The sequence below is a fragment of the Theropithecus gelada genome, chromosome 16 (assembly GCF_003255815.1).
Source record: "Theropithecus gelada isolate Dixy chromosome 16, Tgel_1.0, whole genome shotgun sequence".
In the NCBI taxonomy this organism is placed as follows: Eukaryota; Metazoa; Chordata; class Mammalia; order Primates; family Cercopithecidae; genus Theropithecus; species Theropithecus gelada.
The window spans coordinates 65990148-66014972 of NC_037684.1; the positions used below are offsets into that span (position 1 = coordinate 65990148).

General features: G+C 43.7%; 1 protein-coding gene across 2 annotated transcripts in view; it reads left to right on the forward strand.

Annotated features, from left to right (window-relative positions):
- Nucleotides 1–24825, forward strand: part of USP43 (ubiquitin specific peptidase 43) — an 86233-nt gene that overhangs the window by 28418 nt on the left and 32990 nt on the right. For both annotated transcript variants that reach the window (XM_025362343.1, XM_025362344.1), the window contains exons 4-9: nucleotides 1242–1334; nucleotides 3857–3992; nucleotides 7128–7263; nucleotides 9237–9372; nucleotides 13190–13301; nucleotides 19253–19356. In XM_025362343.1, coding sequence (XP_025218128.1) covers nucleotides 1242–1334; nucleotides 3857–3992; nucleotides 7128–7263; nucleotides 9237–9372; nucleotides 13190–13301; nucleotides 19253–19356 — 717 coding nt within the window. The remainder of the gene's footprint in view (nucleotides 1–1241; nucleotides 1335–3856; nucleotides 3993–7127; nucleotides 7264–9236; nucleotides 9373–13189; nucleotides 13302–19252; nucleotides 19357–24825) is intronic.

Below are 24825 nucleotides of genomic sequence, written 5' to 3' on the forward strand. Positions count from 1 at the left end.
CTAAAGAACACAGGAATGATATGAGCATGGAGTCGGGAAACCGAGCCTAGCTTTCTTCCTTAAGAGCTGTGTGTTCTTCAGCAGATTACTTAACCTCGCTGTGCTTCAGGTTTCTCTTCTGTACAATGGGCATAATATCAGTTGCTATGGGTGGTAAACGGGTTCATCTATGCTCAGTGCTCAGAATGATGCTCGATTCTTAGTAAATGCTATTGCAATGTTAGTTATTACTTTAAGGAGTGACTTCTGTTGTTTCTTCTTCTGTACAGTAAGGAGGGTGGGCGGTGTCAGTGGTTCTCTACTATGGGTGAACACTGGGGTCATTTGGGGAGCTTAAAAGCTCTCAGGATTTTAGAAAGATTTTGATGTCTGGACCCCTCTCTACCCACCTTGAAACAGAATCTCTGGGAGTGGGGCCTGGACATTGGAATTTTTTTAAAAAGCTTCCTGTGGTTCCGGGGCACAGGGAGGCTGAGAAGCAGGGGAAGAGATGGCCCTGAGATCCCTTCAGCCTGGAAGTTGGCATGCTGGGTTTGTATGGCAGGGACGGGTTATAGCTTCCCTTCCCATAGTCAGTTCATTTATATATGTCCTAAAGTTTCTTTTCCCTTTTTACAAAAAAATGGAGGTGAAAGTCCTGTAACATGAAGTTAAACACTCTAAAGCATGCAATTCAGGGACATGTACATTCACAGTGTTGTGCACCTACCACCTCCTAGTTCCTAACCATTTCATCACCCCAAAATAAAACCTGGTACCCAGTAAGCAGTCAGCCTCATCCTCCCTTCCCTCAGCTCCTGGCAACCACCAATTTGTTTTCTGTGTCTATGGCATTACCTGTTCTGGATACTACATATAAGCGGGATCATGCAATATGTGCCCTTTCATGCCTGGCTGCTTTCATTTAGCTTACTGTTTTCAAGGTTCACCCACATTGTTGTACAGACCGGGGTTCATTCCTTTCTATGGCTGAGTTGTATCCCACTATGTGGATGTACCATATTCTGTTACCCATTTGTCTGTTGATGGATAGCTGGATTGTTCCCATCTTAACTATTGTGAATGGAGCAGCTATGAACACTTGTATACAAGTATTTGAACACCTGTTTTCAATTCTTCTGGGTATGTACCTAGGAGTGGAATCACTGGGAGTGGAAATGCAAGGGTAATTCTGTATTGAATTTTACCGCCAAATTGTTTACGTGTGATTAAACGTTCGCCTCTGTTCTTCACCCTCACAGATCTTCCTTGACTTGTCCCCACTGCCTGAAACAGAGCAACACCTTCGACCCTTTCCTGTGTGTGTCCCTACCTATCCCCTTGCGCCAGACGAGGTACGTGAGTGTCGCGGCTTGCCCAGTGAACTTGACTTCCATCCTTACTCATTACGGGGAACCTTCTGGCCTCACACCTGCCATTTTCTCTCCTTTGCTTCTCAGCCAGCATTTCTCTGGAAACCAGCCCTATAGCTGGAGGACATTCAACTATTGAAATTGACAGAGTAAAAGGTTACTGTGTCCCTTCTCTAACTGAGGAAGGAATTATGAATGTTTGGCACAATTGCCAGACTTAGGTCTGTGGCCCATTCAGAAGCTGGCACGGACCCGTTGGTCTCACTTGGTCACACGGAGGCAAACTAGAGAAAATCTGCGGCCACCTGCTTTTTTTTTTTTTTTCCCCAGCTTTATTTCAATTTCAAAAATCTATTTTCTTCTCTGGGAAGGTGTAGGAAAAAGATATCTTTAAGGAGCAAAGAAAGAGGAAAAGGGTTGTTTGGGGAAGATGAGTGACAAAGAAAAGTGGAGGTAGGGCTGGGTAACAGGCACTATGGGCCGAGTTCTATAAAAGTAAGCCCAGGCTGGGCGCGGTGGCTAAAGCCTGTAATCCCAGCACTTTGGGAGGCCGAGACGGGCGGATCACGAGGTCAGGAGATTGAGACCATCCTGGCTAACACGGTGAAACCCCGTCTCTACTAAAAAAAATACAAAAAATTAGCCGGGCGTGGTGGCGGGCACCTGTAGTCCCAGCTACTCGGGAGGCTGAGGCAGGAGAATGGCGTAAACCCAGGAGGCGGAGCTTGTAGTGAGCTGAGATCCGGCCACTTCACTCCAGCCTGGGTGACAGAGCGAGACTCCACCTCAAAAAAAAAAAAAAAAAAAAAAAAAAAAAAACCAAACCTCAAAGCAAATTGGATTGTTTGTTTACTTATTACAGTAGCTTCTCCTTATCTGTGGGGTATACATTCCAAGACNCCACCTCAAAAAAAAAAAAAAAAAAAAAAGTAAGCCCAAACCTTCGCAGTGACCAGGAAGGCAAATGGCCAATGACCGTGTCCTGGCATGTGGGTAAGCTCCTATGTGGGGCGTCTTTTCTGGCATTGGAACAGAGGCATTTCCTCTTTATGTTTCCCACCTCCTGAAGTGCCATTTCTCTTACCCTGTGCCTGTTGACATCTCCTGCCTTTAAGATGCAGCTGAAGGCCGGGCGCGGTGGCTCAAGCCTGTAATCCCAGCACTTTGGGAGGCCGAGACGGGCGGATCACGAGGTCAGGAGATCGAGACCATCCTGGCTAACACGGTGAAACCCCGTCTCTACTAAAAAAAATACAAAAAACTAGCCGGGCGAGGTGACGGGCGCCTGTAGTCCCAGCTACTCGGGAGGCTGAGGCAGGAGAATGGCGTAAACCCGGGAGGCGGAGCTTGCAGTGAGCCGAGATCCGGCCACTGCACTCCAGCCTGGGCGACAGAGCAAGACTCTGTCTCAAAAAAAAAAAAAAAAAAAAAAAGATGCAGCTGAAGACATGACATCTTCAGAAGGCCTTCCTCGGCAACTCAATCTCCCTTTCTGCTCTAAAATCCTGTGCTGCTGATATTCTGCACTGGAAATATAACTATTGGCTTATACTAGAACATGGCTCATGCTGTCTATCATCAGTGACACCATCAGATAATGTCAACTTATAGATGTGATGATCTAAGACTCCTAGCCTGACACAGCGCAGCACAGGGGTTAAGACCATTGACTCAGGAGCCAGACGGCCCAGGTTCGAATCCCAGCTCTATTAATTAATTACCTGTGTGACTTGGGCAGTTAGTGGAGTACAGATCAAGAGAAACAGTGGCTGCAAGACTGGGCCTTCATATGCTGGTGGGAAGGAGAAGCGATTTCCAAAGGAGACTCTCGCTAAGGAGAATGTCATCAGTAGTGTTGGTTTGTACTGAGAAAAACATCTTGACTGCTTTAATTTTCAAACTGTGGAGTTTGTTTTTGTTTAAGCTTATCTATTTAACAACTAGAGCCTTGAGATCGGACATCTCTATGGTGATTCTTAATCAAATACTTTTTTTCTCCCCAACTCGCTGGAAAAGTAGCTTAGAAGATTTGGCTCTACCCTGCCACCTGGTGACAATGTACCAAGTACAGGGACACAACCAGGAAGTAGAGATTAACTACGTGCTGAACTTGATCCATTATCTTTCTTTTGTTTTTTTTTTTTTTGAGGTGGAGTCTCGCTCTGTCACCCAGGCTGGAGTCCAGTGGTGCCATCTCTGCTCACTGCAACCCCCGCCTCCCAGGTTCAAGCGATTCTCCTGCCTCAGCCTCCCGAGTAGCTGGGATTACAGGTGCCTGCCACCACACTCAGCTAATTTTTTTGTACTTTTAGTGGAGACGGGGTTTCACCATGCTGGCCAGGCTAGTCTCGAACTCTGGACCTCAGGTGATCCAGCCGCCTCAGCCTCCCAAAGTGCTAGGATTACAGGTGTGAGCCACTGTGCCCGGCCTTGATCCATCATCAACAATGTCGTTCACAGTTCCTGTCAGTCCTTTAAGGGTGTTGCCCCTTCCTGTTTTCCAGGTTCTTGAGTGTCACCTTGGTCTTCCCCTCTAAGAGCCAGCGGTTCCTGCGGGTTGGCCTGGCCGTGCCAATCCTCAGCACAGTGGCAGTCCTGAGGAGGATGGTTGCAGAGGAAGGAGGCGTCCCTGCAGATGAGGTGTGATAGAATTGCACTGGGACCTGGTCATTGGATGACAGAATGCTAAGTGAGCCAGCTGTCTAGGCTGTTTAGGCCAATTTGTGGTTCCCAGGTGACTCCAGCATGACTCATGGGTTTCTGTTTGATTAGTAGTGCCTGGCGTCTGGGATGACTGGGCCTTGACTTCTCCCTGAATTGACACAGAATGACCAGAAAAGAACACCTTTGCCTTCCAAGAAGGCGATGACGATTATGATCATAATAATTCCAACAATACCTACCCCTAGGTAGTGCTTACTAAGTGTGAGGCACTGTTCTGTGCCCTTTCTATTCATGCCTGGTTTAATCACAGGTGTCCTGTGCAGTAGACATTACAATTATCCTCCTCTTACTAATGGGGAATAAAGAAGCCCTGAGAGGTTAAGTGACTTGCCCAACGTCACTAGCTAGTAAGTGGCTGAGCCAGGATTTGGATTTCGATGGTTTGACTTCATAGCCCAAGTCACCACTGTGTATTTTCAGTCTTGGGAATATAAACCAGGACACTAAAGGAACAGTGAGTGAAACAGGAGGACCTGCTGAGAGAACTGAGGATGTGTGACGTGAGAGAGAACATCTGGGGGAAGCTGGGATGGCTGTGTTCTACTTGTTTTCTTTTCAAATGAGTCCTGCTAAAGGGATTGGATTCACGGTGCCTGGAGGGGCCCTCATGAGGAACAGGGAGGAGGCCATGGTGGCGCTAAGCCACGTGGCAGGATGGGACAGCCCTCAGGGTGATTCAGTAGCTCCCTAGGTTTCTGAGCCTGGACGCAGTACGCGATTGGCTCTGTGTCCTTAACTGTGAAATGGAAAATTGACACTTCCCTGACTATCTCATGGGATTTTTTTCAAATCAAAAACTATTTTTAACCTTGTTGGGAAGACATGCCACGCATACAGTAACGTCTACCTACCTGAAGATTGTGGTTTGCTGGCTTTCTCTACATTCGTAGCTATATTCCTATAACCTCCACGCTTCCTCAGCCTCCCCATCACCCCAGTGGGCTCCTTTCTGACCCTGCCCAATCAATCCCTCTGACCTCTATCGCCCCTCCTAGAATATTTATGACTCTCCCAGGTAGCGGCGGAAATGTGTGTATCTTGCTTTGTAAACTCTAAAGGGCACTATGGGGAGTTATTGAAAGAGACGGAGAGAGACGGGGACAGTGGGTGAGAGTCCTGGGGAGAAAGTGGCCGTAAGAAAAGATCAAAAGGGAGAAGTCTATGAGAGGGAGCGTTTGAATAATTAAGAGCATGAAAAATCCGGCAGGAATTTGAGAGGTGTGATGTGTTGGTTCAGGGAGATGAGAATCACTTGGGGATGCCAGTGTGGGATGAGCATTTTCCACTGAAACTTAAAGTCATCTGTTTTGATGTTTTGTTTTCTTTAGCTGGCAAGTGTATTGCATATATATTATCTAAAATCATAGATATATGTATTTGGATTTATTTTTCTATTATTATTATTATTATTATTATTGACGGAGTCTCACTCTGTCACCAGGCTGGAGTGCAGTGGCATGATCTCAGCTCACTGCAGCCTCCACCTCCAGGGTTCAAGTGATTCTCCTGCCTCAGCCTCCCGAGTAGCTGGGACTACAGGTGCCTGCCACCACGCCTGGCTAATTTTTTGTGTTTTTAGTAGAGACGGGGTTTCACTGTGTTGGCCAGGATGGTCTCGATCTCTTGACCTCGTGATCTGCCTACCTCAACCTCCCAATGTTTTGGGATTACAGGTGTGAGCCACCGCGCCTGGCCTGTATTTGGATTTATTTATGTCATCTTATGCTATTTACCCTGTTTTTCTATTTTGTATTGCCCCCTAACCCCCCAATTTTTAGATTGAGCAGTCTTCTTCTTTTAGAAGATGATTCTTTTAGATTGAGCAATTTTTCTTTATTTCGTCTCTTCTGGGATGAAGTACATATACATTATATTTCCATTCTTTCAGTGGTTATTAAAATGTCAACTTGCGTAATTACTAGTCTAATGTTAATCTTCCCATGTAACACAAGGATCTTGGCATGGCATTAAATCCCCTTATACCTTTTTGATTTAGATATTATTGTCCAGTATTTTAATCCCTTCTCTACCTCCAACTGTAATAGTAGTAATAGTTATTATTTTAGCTTTATATAGTCGATAATATTTACCATTTTCTTTGGTTCATCATTTCTCCTACAACTCAAGTTTTCTCTTTGATTCGGGTTTGTAAATCCTGAAATCTATGTATTTATTTATGAATGAATGAATAAATGAATGAATGAATGACAGGATTTTCCTCTGTTGCCCTGGCTGGAGTGCAGGTGTGTGATCATAACTTACTGCAGCCTTGAACTGCTGGGCTCAAGGGATCCTCCCACCTCAGCCTCCTGAGTAGCTGGGACTACAGGCTCATGCCACCATGCCTGGCTAATTTAAAAAATAAAAATTGTGTAGAGATGGGGTCCTGCTATGTTGCCCAGGCTGGTCTTGAACTCCTGGGCTCAAGTGACCCTCCCTCCTCAGCCTCCCAAAGTGTTGGGATTATAGGCGTGAGCCACTGTGCTCAGCCCTGAAATGCATCTTTTGAAAGAGAACTTCCCAGGCAGTGTACCTCGAATAGGTTATGTGTGCTAAGATATTGATTTCTTCAGCCTTCAGGGTAGCAGAGTTGGGTCTAGGGCAGTCAGGGCCACCACAGTAGTCACCCCTCTACTCTGCTACCAAACCATCTCCTATTTACTTCAAAGTTTGGTAAAAATATTTTTTTATGTATGCAATCATGTGAAAAAGGTTAGTAAACCTATTCAGAAATTTTTTCACTCTGTAGTAAACACTCACTTTTTGTTCACATGAGGAGGGCTTTATTTTGTTGTCATTTTTCTATGCTTGTTTAGCTGGGTGTAAAACTTAGATTTTTTTTTTTTCTTCAGTTTCTTTTTTTTGTCGCACTTGAGATGTCTGTGGACAATCTAATTGTTATATCTACTATGCCTTACTACTAAAAATAAGTAGCCAATTAGAAGGAAGGAAAGGGTGAAAATGGGTGTTGACTATCAGTCACTTTTAGATTTCTTATCTGTTGATTTCTCTTTCAGAAATCAAGAGGGAAAATGATCTTTCTCATTTCAGGTGATCTTAGTTGAACTGTATCCCAGTGGATTCCAGCGGTCTTTCTTTGATGAAGAGGACCTGAATACTATCGCAGAGGGAGATAATGTGTATGCCTTTCAAGTTCCTCCCTCACCCAGCCAGGGGACTCTCTCAGGTATAACAGGTGCTTTACACAATTTTATTTGGCTATGATGAGTTACAGGTTTCAGAGGATACTCTTTAGGTGCAAAGGCGTAAAACATCCAGTTTTAGCACTTGGAACAGTCAGACTTATTATCCCTGGCATTTGTTGTGTGCAGATGGTTGATAGTAAAAATTATTCAGCTAATACAGGGAGTCTCAAAACCTTAGTGAATATCAGAATCACCTGGAGGACGTGCGAAAGCAGATTTCTGGACCCTACCCACAGACTATATGATTTGGGTGGCCTGGGGTGGGGCCTAAGAGTTTGCACATCTAAGCGAGTTCCCAGGTGATGCTGATGCTGCTGGTCCAGGAACCACACTTTGAGAACCACCATTTGGTATAAATGCTGGAGTCATCTTTGCCGTCAGGATTCCTATGGGTCAAGGTTTGTGTGTGCAGTAAAATGTCTACAAATTTGAGCAGTACATGGTTAAAGAGTTTATTAAATGACTTTTTAACAAAATAGTTCCACTTCTTAATGCTTGTCTTTCCTATACCATAGACTGGCTAACATGGTCAGTTTCTAACAGTCCTTTTTATTTGTAGGTCAGGATACATGTTGGCCAAGTTGCTAGTGAAGAAGACCCATATATAAATATATATATATTTGAGACATATATATATATATTTGAGATGGTTTCTCACTCTGTCACCCAGGCTGTAGTACAGTGGCACGATCTCAGCTCATTGTAACCTCTGCCTCCCGGGTTCAAGTGATTCTCCTGCCTCAGCCTCCCAAGTAGCTGGGACTATAGGTGCCTGCTACCATGCTCGGCTAATTTTTGCATTTTTAGTAGAGACGGAGTTTCACCGTGTTGGCCAGGCTGGTCTCAAACTCCTGACCTCAGGTGATCCACCTGCCTCGGCCTCCGAAATTGCTGGGATTACAGGCATGAGCCACCACGCCCAGCCTGAAGGCCCATATTTAAAGGACCCTATGTCAGTGTTACATTATACCCCAGATGTTTCCTATGCCCTGGCCCCATGTTTTAGCCGGCCTAGGTAGCAGCCTATAGGAACTGGATGTTCGCAGTTCTCTGAGTTGACAGGGAGATGCTGGGCATTGGAATCTAGAACAAGACATTAACTGACACTGACTATGCTACAACCCAGTGAAACAAGTTCTCCTTTCAAATTCAATCATGACGGAGGCATCTTTTCCTTTAAAGTCAACAGTTCAGAACTGAGATGCAAATGGACGATAGTCCAATTCCTCTGCTTCCTCATTGGTAGAGATTCTCATCCATCTCTGTATACTTCTTTTGTTGGCTTTCTAAGAGAGTGGATACCCTGGGGTTCTGTAATGAAGTCATAAAAGCAATCAAAATTATTTTGGAGTATTTTTCAGGTGCCTTGAAAAATATTAGTTAAATTCTTGTTCCTGTTTTAAAACTATAGGGTGATGACCGGGCACAGTGGCTCACGCCTGAAATCCCAATACTTTGGGAGGCCAAGGCAGGAGGATCACTGGAGGTCAGGAGTTGAAGACCAGCCTGGCCAACATGGTGAAACCCCATCTCTACCAAAAATACAAAAAAATTAGGTGGGTGTGGTGGCGCACATCCACAATCCCAGCTACTGGAGAGGCTGAGACAGGAGAATCACTTGAACCTGGAAGGCAGAGTTTGCAGTGAGCCGAGATTGCACCACTGCACTCCAGCCTGGGGGATAGAGCAAGACTCTGTCTCAAACAAACACACAAAAAACTATTGGGTGAACACAATTGCAAATTCACTACCATATTATTGATGTTCGTATGCCAGGTGTCAGATGGCACAAATGCCATGAACCTCGTTATCTCCTCCCCTAAAACCCTCTAGTGGCCCCCCGTTGATGGTTAATAGATGCTCAAAGAGAAAGAGGGACTAGAGAAGCTAAGGCTCTGACCCAGGAAAGCAGCTCCTTTAGGAATATGAACAAATGTCATTCTCTCTCCTCCAGCTCATCCACTGGCTCTGTCGGTCTCCCCACGCCTGGCAGCCCGTGAGGGCCAGCGATTCTCCCTCTCTCTCCACAGTGAGAGCAAGGTGCTAATCCTCTTCTGTAACTTGGTGGGGTCAGGGCAGCAGGCTAGCAGGTATGTTTCACTTTATTCTTTTTTCATGTGGTGCCTGGGATTTGTAGACCTGTGCTTGGGAGCCTGTCTAGAGTAAAATTAAATATTTATTCCCAAGGTTAATCAAGTAGGAGCCAGAAGTAGGGTCCTTTCTGACTAAGAGGATTAGAAATATCTGCCTTAAGCGTTTGGCTAACATTGTCATTCCTAACCATCCAACATCAGAGGCCTTCCTATTAATCAGAGGAACAGTTTTTACTGCCCTCACCACTATTATTCTATATTGTAATACCTAGGCGGTGCAGTGCTAAAAGAAACTGGCTATAAGAAAAGAGGTGATACTTTGGTTGTCTGTCCAGAAAACCAAGAACTGGAAAGTGATTGGCAGTAAGGAAAGGGTTCAGGAAATTGATGGGTTATATAACAAATATACAAAAACAGATAGCTTTCTTATATAGCCCCAATAAAGTGTTTAAAAGACAGAATTACGTTATATTTAGATGGATGAAATATTTCTAAAATGTATCTTGAATAAGAAACTGGTAAAAACAAAATGATAGATTATTCTAATAATTAAAATATTATTAATTAGCTCAGCTTGTAAAAATCAATTAGCCCAGCCTTACTTATTAATTCATCAACTCTCTAGTAATATGAAATATATCATTTTTATCATACAATAAATACTTATAGACAGGTGGCCTATTCTGTTTGACTGATTTAATTGTATATTCTTCTGCCTGTATTACAATATTTTAATAATTTCAGAATTATGGTCTATTTCATATTACTAGACAGTGAATGAATTATTCAAAGGTAAGGCTGGGCTAATTGGGCTAATTGATTTCTTTGTTTCTTTTTATTTTAAATAGTCAACTTTTAACTCCTGCTATGGATTCACACGTATAAATTTCAGGTTGACTAGAGAGGTAACTCTAGAAAAGGAAGTCATAATATAACTTAAAGACGGCCGAGGTGGGTGGATCACGAGGTCAGGAGTTCGAGACCAGCCTGGCTAACACAGTGAAACTCTGTCTCTACTAAAAATACAAAAATTAGCCAGGGGTGGTGGTGTGCACCTGTAGTTCCAGCTACTTGGGAGGCTGTGGCAGGAGAGTCGCTTGAACCGAGGAGGCAGATGTTGCAATCGGCTGAGATTGCACCACTGCACTCCAGCCTGGGCAACAGAGCAATACTCTGTCTCAAAAAAAAAAAAAAAAAAAAAATTAATAAATTAAAAAAACAAAGACAACATGGGAGAATATTTATGTCCTTGGGTGGGGGCTAGTTTAACATGAAAGTCAGGAGGCTGTAAAGGAAAAGGCTGATGTTTCAAATATATTTAAAAATTTAAACTAAAAGCAAATTTGAAAGGCAAAGGGCAAATAAGGAAATATATTTATGTCATGTGAGAGGCGAAGGATTTATGTCCATCCTATAAATCCCAGCTCTCGAAAATTAAGGAGATAAATACCCTTGGTGAAATGAACCACAGAGATTGACATTAGTTCACAGAAGAAATACAAGCATAGGTTAAAATATTCAGCATCAGCCTGGCACAGTGGCTCACGCCTGTAATCCCAGCACTTTGGAAGGCCGAGGCTGAGGTTGGGAGTTGGAGACCAGTGTGACAAGTGGAGAAACCCTGTCTCTACTAAAAATATAAAATTAGCCAGGTGTGGTGGTGCACTCCTGTAATCCCAGCTACTGGGGAGGCTGAGGCAGGAGAATGGCTTAAACCCAGGAGGCGGAGGTTGTGGTGAGCTGAGATTGCGCCACTGCACTCCAGCCTGGGCGACAAGAGCAAAACTCTGTCTCCAAAAAAAAAAAAAAAAAGAAAATTCAGCATCATTTGTAATAGAAGAAATTCTGGTTGCAATAGCAAAATACTATTCTTAACCTTTTAGATTGTTAAATAATTTTTAGAAATTGATAATGCTCATTCTGGGCCGGGGTCCAGGAAATCAGGTAAATTGGTATGGCTTTTTCGGAGGACAATTTGGGAAGAAAGAGCTTTAGTCTTGCCTTTCTACTTCTGGAACTTTACCCTAAGGGAATAATTGTGCACTCAAAGGTTATGTTCAAGGTTATATCTAGTTCCTGCGATAAGCAAGCATTGTTTAAATAAAAACTTGGAACGCCGCACAGTACAGGATGGATTAAGTAAACTGATCTGTCCACACAACAATGGATGCACAGTGCCCTTGCCTGTCCAGACAGATCGCCTCATACTTGTGCTCTGCTTTAGCCAATTTTATTTAACGGTTTCACATTCTTACCTCACTGGGTCTTCACACAGGCTGCAGCGAGGCCAGGAAGCAGTGAGTGGCTAGTGATTCGTCCAGGAGTACCCACAGCAGAGTTAGGGCCCGCAGGTGCAGCCTCACCCAGCATCCTGTACACCGTGAGCTCACTGCTGTGCGCTTACTATGTTGGGACATGGATACCATCCCCAGTGATGAGGATGTTCCTGATACCCCAAACCAACGGTTGTGTCATCTGGATTTATGTCTCTGCCTTGCCTTCCCCTGGCTCCAAGGTTCTCTTACTGTACTCCCTGCTGTGGGGAAGAGACTTTGCCAGCTAGCTGGTCATTTGGAGTAATCTGTTTACATAGCAGTATCTATCTGGCTTTGTATCACTGGGCCTCTGTTTACATTGCAATGTCTCCATTTGTTACAAGGTTCTCTGATTGGCAATTTTGGACTGTGTTTAGCTTTAAAAACCATTTACATTATTTTTAATTGACACATAATTATACATATTTATGGGGTACAGAGTGATATTTTGATACATGTATGTAGTGTGTAATGATTGAATCAGGGTTATTGGCATAACCATCACCTCAAACATTTATCATTTCATGTTGGGAAGATTGAAAATCCTATCCTCTAGCTGTTGAAAACACACAATAAATTATTGTGAACAATAGTCACTCTGTACTGCTATAGAACACTAGAGCTTATTTCTCCTATCTAGCTATAATTTTTATTCATTACCTAACCTTTTCCTAGCTCCCACCAGCCCCTCCCAGCCTCTAGTAGAACTACTATTCTACTCTACTTCTAGGACATTAACTTTTTTAGATTCCACACGCGTGAGTACAAGCAGTATTTATCTTTCTGTGCCTGACTTATTTCACTTAACATAATGTCCTCCAGCCTCATCCATCTTGCCGCAAACAACAGGATTTCATTCCTTTTTCATGGGTGCATAGTATTCCATTATGTATATAGATTACGTTTCCTTTTTCATTTCTTTTCCATTCATCCACTGATGTATACTTAGGTTGATTTAGAATCTTGGCTATTGTGAATAGCCCTGCAATAAACACAGGAGTGCACAATCTTTCCTTTGGATAAATACCCAGTAGTGGGATGGCTGGGTCGTATGGTGGTTCTATTTTTAGTTTTTTGAAGAACATCCATGCTGTTCTCCACGGTGTCTCCTTTCCCACCAAGAGTGTATAACAGTTCCCTTTTCTCCATATCCTCACCAGCATTTGTTATTTCTTGTCTTTTTGATGATAGCCATCCTAACTGGGGTAAGATGATATCTCACTGGGGTTTTGACTTGCATTTTCCTGATAATTAGTAACGTTGAGCATTTTTTCATATGCCTGTTGGCTACATGTGTCTTTTTGAGAAACGTCTATTCAGATCCTTTGCCCATTTTCAAATGGGGTTCTTTGTTTTTTCGCTGTTGAGTTTTTGTGCTTGGCTCTTAACTCGTCACTTATCCTATTGAGAGGAAGCCAGGGGTAGAACCACCACTCATGACTGGTGGATGTTGCTGGCTTTTCCTTTGCTGGGATAACCTGATTTCCTTGGATTTTCAGGTTTGGGCCGCCCTTCCTGATAAGGGAAGATAGAGCTGTTTCCTGGGCCCAGCTCCAGCAGTCTATCCTCAGCAAGGTCCGCCATCTTATGAAGAGTGAGGCCCCTGTACAGGTCAGTGGTGTGTGTGTGTGTGTGTGTGCATGCGTGCGTGCATGTGTGAGTGTGGGTGCGTGTATTGGGAGGGTTGGAATTTAGGGTAGCTCAGGAGAGGAGAATTTGCTGTTAAGGAGTGCTCATACTGTTTTATAAAATGACTTAGATTTGTGTGCAAGTAGAAGTAACCATCTTATAGTCCGTAGTGTTTTACTTTTGTGCCATTATAAAATACCTTTCATGGACAGAGCTTTTTCTTATTAAATCTTTCAAAACACCATTGGGAAAATGGCATTTACATTATGAAAGTTTTTTTTTTTTCACATTTTCCATCACTCCCTAAGCATTTACATTATTATTCCCAATTTTGTATGTTTATGACTTACCATAGTTTTTCCTAGAAGATAGCATATTGTAATAAATTGCAACTATATGTTTAAATCAATAATTTCAAGGGACTTGAGATAGAATTTCTGTGGAAAATTAAAATGAATGATTATGTCCAAATATGAAAATCTAGATGGTAAAATAATTTTGTCCAGATTTTTTAAAAACTAAGATAACTCAAAGGAAAACAATATTTGCCTTGTTTATTTATTCTCAGATTGATAGTTTCCAAACAAAAACAGCATGTTTAAGAACTATTGTTTTTTTTTTTAGCTCCTATAATATCAGAAACTATTCTGATGGTTGCTTGAAGATGTTGAAATTTTTAGGGACAGGTCAGTTGCGTCAGATTCCTGTTTTCCCCTAACTATTCCCATAGTAAAAGCTTTTTATTTGGAGCACACACAGATCTTATCTCAGAGATAATTCCTCCTAATTCATGCTCCTTCCTGCTCAGCAAAAACCATATGTTTGATTTAGGATTTATACCAAATAACACTTTGTTAAAAACCTTCACTACATTTGTCCCAACTTTTATCTCTGAAGCATTTTGTTCAATGTATTGTAGAGCAGATCCACCAAAGGGCCCAAATTAGAAACTCCTCTGCAAGTAGGTCAGTCTATCCAGTGAGAGTTTTGCCTTCTCCCAAACCTTAAGCTACTGATTATTGCAATATATGAAACCATTTTCATGTGAGCATTTAACTCAGCTGTCCTTACTCTTACCTGCTCACACACCTGTACTTTCATTTTTCTTTTTTTTTTGGAGATGGAGTCTCACTCCATCACCAGGCTGGAGTGCAGTGGCGTGATCTTGGCTCACTGCAACCTCCGCCTCCCAGGTTCAAGCGATTATCCTGCCTCAGCCTCCCGAGTAGCTAGGACTACAGGCAAGCGCCACCACGCCCAGCTAATTTTTGTATATTTAGTATATTTAGTATAATCATGTATTTCACCATGTTGGCCAGGATGGTCTCAATCTCTTGACCTCGTGATTCTCCCTCCTCAGCCTCCCAAAGTGCTGGGATTACAGGTGTGAGCCACCATGCCCGGCCCCACCTGTACTTTTGCCTCCATACCTTTGCAGTCATTTCAGCTTTATTTTATTTTTGAGACAGGGTCTCACTCTGACACCTAGGCTGGAGTGCAGTGGTGTGGTAATGGCTCACTGCATCTTTGACCTCCCAGGCTCAAGTGATCCTCCCGCCTCTGCATCCTGAGTAGCCGGGACTACAGGTGTGTGGCACCGCACCCAGCTAATTTTTTTTTTTGTTAGAGACATTTCACCATTTTGCCCAGGGTGGTCTTGAACTCCTGGACTCAGTCGATCCATCTGCCTAAGCCTCCCAAAGTGTTGGGATTACAGGTGTGAGCCACTGTGCCTGGCCCCATTTCAGTTTCAGAAATGGATCAAGTAATCAATGATGCCAGCAAAATCCTAATACAGGCAACCTTTGACTTAGCCGCAGATGCTTTTCCACAGCTTCACAGGTAAATGTATGGTCAGACATGATTTTCTGTAGGAGTAATGTGTTCTAGTTGGTTGTGAGGCTTCCAACCTAGCTCACCCGTTTAACCCATAATTCTTTTAATACTATATTAAATACTGGTTCAAATATAGTCATTTGAAGACAATATGTTCAGGAGTCTCCACATTGAGCTGAAGAGATTAAACATATGTGTACTGAAGGTTTGGACATGAGCCTCCCTAGCCAAGAATAGAGAATGGGAAAGTTTCTTACAAAAATGACCAATTTACTGGATAGGATTAATTTGCATGTGTTATGAAAAAAATAAGAGCTGTCATTGCCAATTTTTTTTTTTTTTTAAAGAGATAGAGTCCCACTCTGTTGGCCAGGCTGGAGTGTGGTGGTGTGATCGTAGCTCACTGCAGCCTTGAACTCCTGGGCTCAAGTGATCCTCCCACCTCATCCTTCCAAGTAGCTGGGACTACAAACAGCTGCCATCATGCCTGGTTAATTATTTTAAACTTTTTGCAGAGATGGGGTCTCACTGTGTTGCCCAGGTTGGTCTCGAACTCCTGGCCTCAAGATGTCCTCTCACATTGGCCTCCCAAAGGGCTGGGATTACAGGCATGAGCCACCATGCCTGGCTACCCAAACGTTTTTATGGTATTTTGTAAATGGGGGTGTGTGAGGCCAGCACTATTTGTGTGCAGGCAGAGTAGGCTGCCTCTATGCAGACGTCGGTGCTGTGATGATGGCTAGCCTTTGCTATCTAAACAGCAAGGCTCCATTAGGGGCGGAGGAAAAAGAGTTTTCTCCCCCAGATTTAAGTTAACATTCTCCTTAGGGAGAACACCTTTCCGTGGCCAACCCTCAATCAAAGCCCCTGAAGTCAGCTTACTTCCAGATGTTGATTTCCTCTTTGTTAAAGCTGTAGATGAACTAGAACGTGGTTAGAGTTTGGCTAGACGTACGAGCTCCCTGCTCTTCACACTCAAGACCCCCCTGCAGCCCAGTTCCAGTTTACCCACCAGCCTTGTGGCCGATGCTCCCTGCACACATCAGCTCCCACAGCCAAAGGGGTCGGCTCACAGCTCTCTGCGTCTGTTTCGGGTCATTCTGTCCTGCCATGTGTCGTTCCTCTTTCCTGGAATTGTGACGCTTTTCTCTTGTTTTCCTCTAATTCAACCTGTCTTTCCTCCACGGTTTTTAAGAAAACGCGTCTGCCTTTTACCTTTGTCAGAGTTTGGAAGAAAATTTTATTTTATTTCTGGTTGTCGAGATCATCAGTGACAAATTTAAGCATCTATTTCTTTTATTTGAAGGAAGACCCCGTTGATTTTTTAAAAAAATTTTGGTAAAAGATATATACTTTTATTTGTTTTAACCACTCATAAGTGTATATTAATTACATTTACAACGTTGTATCACCATCACTACTATGTATACCCCCAATTTTTTCATCATCAACAAAAACTTTATTAAACATTATACCGATCAAAACAAAAACTTTATACCTATTAAAAAACAAAAACGTTGGCTGGGCGTGGTGGCTCACGTCTGTACTCCCAGCACTTTTGAAGGCCGAGGCAGACGGATCACCTGAGGTCAGGAGTTCGAGATCAGCCTGACCAACACGGTGAAACCCCATCTCTACTAAAAATACAAAAATTAGCCAGGTGTGGTAGTGGGCACCTGTAATCCCAGCTACTCGGGAGGCTGAGGCAGGAAAATCACTTGAATCAGGGAGGTGGAGGTTGTAGTGAGCCAAGATCGCACCACTGTACTCTAGCCTGGGTGACAGAGTAAGACTGTCTCAAAAACAAACAAACAAACAAACAAAACTTTATACCTATTAAACAACAATTCCCCATTTTCTCCTCTCCCTAGCTCCTTGTAACTACCATTCTACTTTCCATCTGTATGAATTTTCCTGTTTTAGGTACCTTATATAACTAGAATAATATAATATTTATCTTTTTACATCTGACTTATTTCACTAAATGTCATGTTTTCAAGGGTCATCCATGTTGTAGCATATCTCAGAATTTCCTTCATTTTTTTTTTTTTTTCTTTTTTTGAGATGGCGTTTCACTCTTGTTGCCCAGGCTGGAGTGCAATGGCATGATCTCAGCTCACTGCAACCTCCACCTCCCAGATTCAAGTGATTCTCCTGCCTCAGCCTCCCGAGTAGCCGGGATTACAGGCATGCGCCACAACACCCGGCTAATTTTTTTGTATTTTTAGTAGAGACGGAGTTTCTCCATGTTGGTCAGGCTGATCTCGAACTCCTGACCTCAGGTGATCCACCTGCCTCAGCCGCCCAAAGTGCTGGGATTACAGGCGTGAGGCACCGCGCTGGGCTGCCTTCATTTTTAAGGCTAAATAATATTCTGTTGTGTATATATCCCACATTTTGTTTATCTATCCATCGTTGCTGGACACTTGGGTTATTTCTTTCTTTTGACTTGTGAATCATGCTGCCGTGAACATTGGTGTATAAATATCTGTTTAAGCCCCTCCTTGCGACTCTTAGATACACACCTGAGAGAATTGAAGGTTACATGGTAGTTGAACATTTAACCTTTTGAGAAACTGCTGAACTGTTTTCTACAGCAGCGATACCATCCATTTTACATTCCCACCAGCAATGCATAAGGGTTCCAGTTTCTCCAAATTCTTGCCAATGCTTGTTATTTTTCACTTAAAAAAAAAAATGGGCCAGGTGCGGTGGCTCACGCCTGTCATCCCAGCCCTTTGGGAGGCTGAGGTGGGTGAGGTCAGGAGATCGAGACCATCCTGGCTAATATGGTGAAACCCCGTCTCTACGAAAAATACAAAAAAACAAAACAAAACAAAACAAAACTAGCCGGGCGTGGCGTAGTCCCAGCTACTCGGGAGGCTGAGGCAGGAGAATGGCGTGAACCCGGGAGGCGGAGCTTGCAGTGAGCCGAGATTGCGCCACTGCACTGCAGCCTGGGCGACAGAGCAAGACTCCGTCTCAGAAAAAAAAAAACCCACCACCACCACCACCACCACCACCAACAACAAAAACATTTAGTTGTAGGCTGGGCGCGGTGGCTCAAGCCTGCAATCCCAGCACTTTGGGAGGCCAAGGTGGGCGGATCACCTGAGATCAGGTGTTGAGAGCAGCCCGGCCAATATGATGAAACCCCATCTCTACTAAAAATACAAAAATTAGCCAGGCGTGGTGGCGGGCGCCTGCAATTCCAGCTGCTCAGGAGGCCGAGGCAGGAGAATCACTTGACCGCGGGAGGCGGAGGTTGTAGTGAGCCAAGATTGCGCCACTGCACTCCAGCCTGGGCGACAGAGTGAGACTTTAGTGTCTCAAAAAAAAATTTAATTATAGCCATCCCTGGGTGTGAAGTGATACCTCAACGTGGTCTTGATTTGCATTTCTCTAATGACTAATGATGTTGCTGATCTTTTCATGGGCTTCTTGGCCGTCTGTACCTCTTTGTAGAAGTAGCTACTCAAATGTTTGCCCATTTTTAAAATTGAGTTGTTCATTGCATTGAATTGTTAAGAAGCATCTTCCATTAAATATGTCATTGTAAGCCTCTTTTCAATTTCAGAAAAGTTCGAATATAATAAACACATATCTTAGAATAATAACTAAGGTGCTATCTCTTTATGTGGCTTATTTAAAAATGTGTAAATATTTACTTTGCCTGTAAAATATACATGAACTGGCTTTTAGAAAATTGCCTCATTGTGGGGATGATAATCATCTTCATAAAGTAGGTTAAATTACCTATTAAAAATTAATTAACATGATTGATTTATGTTCCATTAAATGTACCAGTATCTGCCCCAGTTAAGCATTTGCTATTTAAACACACCATGTTCATTTTTGGGGAGAAGGTTTAACGTATTAAACACAGTATTAGATCACCGCGTTACAAGGTATAGTGTGAATCTTTGAAAAAAATGAAGTTTTTGTCTCTTCATTTTGAATTCTAATTATTATGGGAATATTCAAAATACACTATGGAAAATAACGATTATATTTTTTAATGTATGCACCACTTTAGAGTCTAATTTAAATCAATATAGGGGCTACATAATGACTTACGTCTGTTTTTGTCTTGGCAGAACCTGGGGTCTCTGTTCTCCATTCGCGTTGTGGGACTGTCTGTGGCCTGTAGCTATTTGTCTCCGAAGGACAGTCGGCCCCTCTGTCACTGGGCAGTTGACAGGTAAGGGGGAAGGTCCAGGTTCAGAAAGTTAATGAATCCTATCTTATTTTACTAGAGTCCTTTGAGGGTATGTGTCAATGAGATTGCTCGTAATGTTTATTATTCTTGATCATTTACCTCTCCAGTACCAGCCGCTATGTTAGATCACTGGGCATATTCTGTGCTTTGAACTCTTATGTCTAGAGAGGCACTATTATGTCCACTTGAAAGATGGGGGGACACCAGTGTTGTCAGAGATTAGTTAACTTGATCACACTTAAACAACTAGTTAATAGGCAAGCCCAAATTTGAACTCAGATTGATCTAACTAAAACCAAAATTCGGCCGGGCATGGTGGTTCACACCTGTAATCCCAGCACTTTCGGAGGCTGAGGTGGGTGGATTGCCTGGGATCAGAATTTGGAGACCAGTCTGGCCCACATGGTGAAACCCCATCTCTACTAAAAATACAAAAAAATTAGCCGGGCATGGTAGCACGCGCCTATAATCCTAGCTACTCAGGAGGCTGAGGCAGGGGAATTGCCTGAACCAAGGAGTTGGAGGTTACAGTGAGCTGAGATCGTGCCACTGCACTCCAGCCTGGGTGACAGAGCAAGACTCAATCTCAAAAAACCAAAACCAAAAAAAAAAAACAGAACACCGAATTCGTTCAATCTGGCCACGCTCCTGAATTCAACAGGAATATCTCCCTAGGGTACGTGAAGATTCTATAGCTAATTCATTGGTCCTAAACTGTAAGAGATTGTGGACTGTGCCTGAGGCTTAAAGCCAGTGTGGCTGTGTCTCTGGTTGCTACCTTGATAGCCTTCTGGTGCATGTGGCCTTGCAAAACAATCCCCAGGTCGTTGCAGCATCTATGGACAGTTCCGCTCTATAAATGGATGTCTGGCACTTCTCTTTATTTTTCCATAGACCCCAGGTTCTCAGTCAGGTCCTCCGATTTCCTGACTTGGTCAGCCAGATTCAGCCTGACTGAGATGGGCCTCTCCCCTTCTAAAGAGACCAGGAACCAGGGTAGCGGGTGAGCCAGAAGGTTCTGTGACCTACACCCCATCCACATCCTCCTTGGCTGACGCATGCTTTGGCTTTACAGAGTTAGGGAGGCAGGAGAAGGATCATCAAGGGCCTGCTTGGGTCTCCCAGGGAGAGGGAGCCCCAGGAAGAGGAACCCCCTTCCCACACTCAGTCTTGGAGATAAGAACTGGGCCACCCAAAGTGGTTCTGTAGACTGCCAGCCTATGAACTGACTGTCACCAGCCCATGACAAGAACTTGAGAGGAAGCACTTACGAATGTTAAAGCAATGTGACAGAGTAATCTATAATATGGTGGATAAGATAATTTCTTTTAAAAATGGAACTTATATTTTGTATGTCTTTCCTCACCCCCCATTACTTTTTATATTTATTTATTAATTAATTAATTTATTTATTTTTGAGACGGAGTCTCCCTTTGTCTTCCAGGCTCGAGTGCAGTGGCGCAATCTCGGCTCCCTGCAGCCTCCGCCTTCTGGGTTCAAGCAATTTTCCTGCCTTAGCCTCCCAAGTAGCTGGGAGTATAGGCACGTGCCACCACGCCCGGTTAATTTTTTTTTATTTTTAGTAGAGACAGGGTTTCACCACGTTGGTCAGGCTGGTCTCGAACTCCTGACCTCAAGTGACCCACCTGCCTCTGCCTCCCAAAGTGGTGGGATTACAGGTGTGAGCCACCGCACCCGGCCCGTTAGTTCTTTTTATAAAAGTATTGGTCTGCAGTGGTTTGGAAACAAACCGTCAAACTAGTCTTTTACCATAGGTAGTTTGAGAAGCACTAGAATTGAGTAGAGTTGTCCAGCAAGCTGACCATCCTAAAGGATGTCCTCTTGAGATCACACCTCTCCTGGCCCACACCTTCCATTCACTGGACGTCTCACTACAGTCTGGCCCTTGTTCACCCTATCCCCATCCCCACCCCACCCCACAATCCCAGTCCCAGCCCTGCTGGTACAGCTCTCTCTGGCATCTGATGTGACCTTTACCTCTTTCACAGGGCTCTCCATTTAGCCTTTGCCCTGCCTCTTCCATGCCTATCCCAACATCTCTTTGTTCTATAGGAAATTCTTTATTTTCTTTTTGATAAAATACACAAATACAAAAATTCCTTTTTTTTTTTTTGAGATGGAGTCTTGCTCTGTCATCCAGCCTGGAGTGCAGTGGCGCAATCTCGGTTCACTGCAACCTCCACATCCCGCGTTCAAGTGATTCTCCTGCCTCAGCCTCCCAAGTAGCTGGGACTACAGGCGCCTGCCACCACGCCCGGCTAATTTTTTGTATTTGTAGTAGAGATGGAGTTTCACCGTGTTAGCCAGCATGGTCTCGATCTCCTGATCTCATGATCCGCCTGCCTCAGCGTCCCAAAGTGCTGGGATTACAGGCGTGAGCCACCGCCCGGTGCCAAAATTACATTATAACCACTTTAAAGTGTGCAGTTCAGTGGAATTGTTACATTCACCTTGGTATACAGCCATTGCCACCATCCAACTCCAGAGCTCTTTCATCTTGCAAAATGGAAACTGTGTACCTATCACACAGCATCCCTCCTCTTCATCTTCCTCAGTCTCTGAAAAACCACCACTCTACTCTCTGTCCTATGAATTTGACAACTGTAGGTGCCTCAGGTAGCAGGAATCATAGTGTTTATCCTTCTGTGTTTGGCTTATTTCACTAAGCACCGTATTTTCTTTTTTTTTTTTTTTTTTTTTTAATTTATTTATTATTATTATACTTTAAGTTGTAGGGTACATGTGCATAACGTGCAGGTTTGTTACATATGTATACTTGTGCCATGTTGGTCTGCTGCACCCATCAACTCGTCATTTACATCAGGTATAACTCCCAATGCAATCCCTCCCCCCTCCCCCCTCCCCATGATAGGCCCCGGTGTGTGATGTTCCCCTTCCTGAGTCCAAGTGATCTCATTGTTCAGTTCCCACCTATGAGTGAGAACATGCGGTGTTTGGTTTTCAGTTCTTGTGATAGTTTGCTAAGAATGATGGTTTCCAGCTGCATCCATGTCCCTACAAAGGACGCAAACTCATCCTTTTTTATGGCTGCATAGTATTCCATGGTGTATATGTGCCACATTTTCTTAATCCAATCTGTCACTGATGGACATTTGGGTTGATTCCAAGTCTTTGCTATTGTGAATAGTGCTGCAATAAACATACGTGTGCATGTGTCTTTATAGCAGCATAATTTATAATCCTTTGGGTATATCCCCAGTAATGGGATGGCTGGGTCATATGGTACATCTAGTTCTAGATCCTTGAGGAATTGCCATACTGTTTTCCATAATGGTTGAACTAGTTTACAATCCCACCAACAGTGTAAAAGTGTTCCTATTTCTCCACATCCTCTCCAGCACCTGTTGTTTCCTGACTTTTGAATGATCGCCATTCTAACTGGTGTGAGATGGTATCTCATTGTGGTTTTGATTTGCATTTCTCTGATGGCCAGTGATGATGAGCATTTTTTCATGTGTTTGTTGGCTGTATGAATGTCTTCTTTTGAGAAATGTCTATTCATATCCTTTGCCCACTTTTTGATGGGGTTGTTTGTTTTTTTCTTGTAAATTTGTTGGAGTTCTTTGTAGGTTCTGGATATTAGCCCTTTGTCAGATGAGTAGATTGCAAAAATTTTCTCCCATTCTGTAGGTTGCCTGTTCACTCTGATGGTAGTTTCTTTTGCTGTGCAGAAGCTCTTTAGTTTAATTAGATCCCATTTGTCAATTTTAGCTTTTGCTGCCGTTGCTTTTGGTGTTTTAGACATGAAGTCTTTGCCCATGCCTATGTCCTGAATGGTACTACCTAGGTTTTCCTCTAGGATTTTTATGGTATTAGGTCTAACATTTAAGTCTCTAATCCATCTTGAATTAATTTTCGTATAAGGAGTAAGGAAAGGATCCAGTTTCAGCTTTCTACTTATGGCTAGCCAATTTTCCCAGCACTATTTATTAAATAGGGAATCCTTTCCCCATTTCTTGTTTTTCTCAGGTTTGTCAAAGATCAGATGGCTAAGCACCGTATTTTCAAGGTTCACCCATGTTGCAGCACACGTTAGAATTTCCTTCCTTTTTAGGGGTGAATAATATTCCATTGTATGTATGCACAACCTAGAAATATATCTCCTATGAGTTTTTTTTTTTTTTTTTTTGTCTGCTTGAAATCTTCCTCTCCCTCTCTGGATGCTCAAACATTATTGGGTCTCAGCATTCCACACCTGGCCCTCTGGTTTCCATTTATGGATGATTTTTTTTTTTTTTTTTCAGACAGAGTCTCACTCTGTCGCCTAGGCTGGAGTGCAGTGGCATGATCTCAGCTCACTGCAAGCTCCGCCTCTTGGGTTCAAGCAATTCTGCCTGAGCCTCCTCAGTAGCTGGGACTACAGGGGCACGCTGCCACGCCCGCCTAATTTTTTGTATTTTAGTAGAGACAGGGTTTCACCGTGTTGCCCAGGCTGGTCCCAAACTCCTGAGCTCAGGCAATCTGCCCACCTCTGCCTCCCAAAGTGCTGGGATTACAGGTGTGAGCCACTGTGCCTGGCCCCATCCCTGGATGGCCTTACTCTTGGTTCTGTCTACCGCCTTTAGGCCAAAGTCTCCCAGATCCATATCTCCTGCCCAGATTTTTCTCTAGATTGCAGACCTGCCTGTCCTACTTACATGCCTCATAGGCACTGGTAACTAAACACTTGTGAGTCTGAACTCTTCTTGCTTAAAGCTTTTCTTTTCCCATCTTTGTGTCTAAATGATGACACCACCATCTACTCAGGAACTCAAGCTAGGAACCTGGCATCGTCCCTGATCCCTTCTTTCTGCTTTGTCCTTCCATTCAGTCCATTTTCAGGTCTTATCTGTTCCCTATCCTGGCACTTCCCCAGATCTCTCCACTCCTCTCCACATTGACACCGTTGCCTGAATTTAGGCCCTGATCATGTCCTATCTGGATTGCTCTGGCAGCCTCCTATTTCACTTACCTGAATCCGTCCAGTGTCCTTGGTGTTAGAGACCACTGGGTGGTCTCCCGGTGCCCACGGGCTAAAGTCCACACTTGTGAGGGTGGCCTACAGAGCCCTCCCTCTCCCATGTGGCCTGTCCCTCACTGTGCTGGGGTCTTCCAGCACACACCCTGCCTTCTACTGCTGAGTTCTCCACCTGTGTGTCCTTTCCCCTCTGGTTCCCCTGACTGACTTTTGTAAAAAATTCATTAAATTTTTGGGCCAGGCACGGTGGCTCACACCTGTAATCCCAGCACTTCGGGAGGCCGAGGCGGGTGGATCACTTGAGGCCAGAAGTTCAGACCCAGCCTGGCCAACATGGTGAAACCACATTTCTACCGAAAATACAAAAATTAGCCGGGCGTGGTGGCGCACACCTGTAATCCCAGCTACTAGGGAGGCTGAGGCAGGAAAATCGCTTTAACCCGGGATGTGGA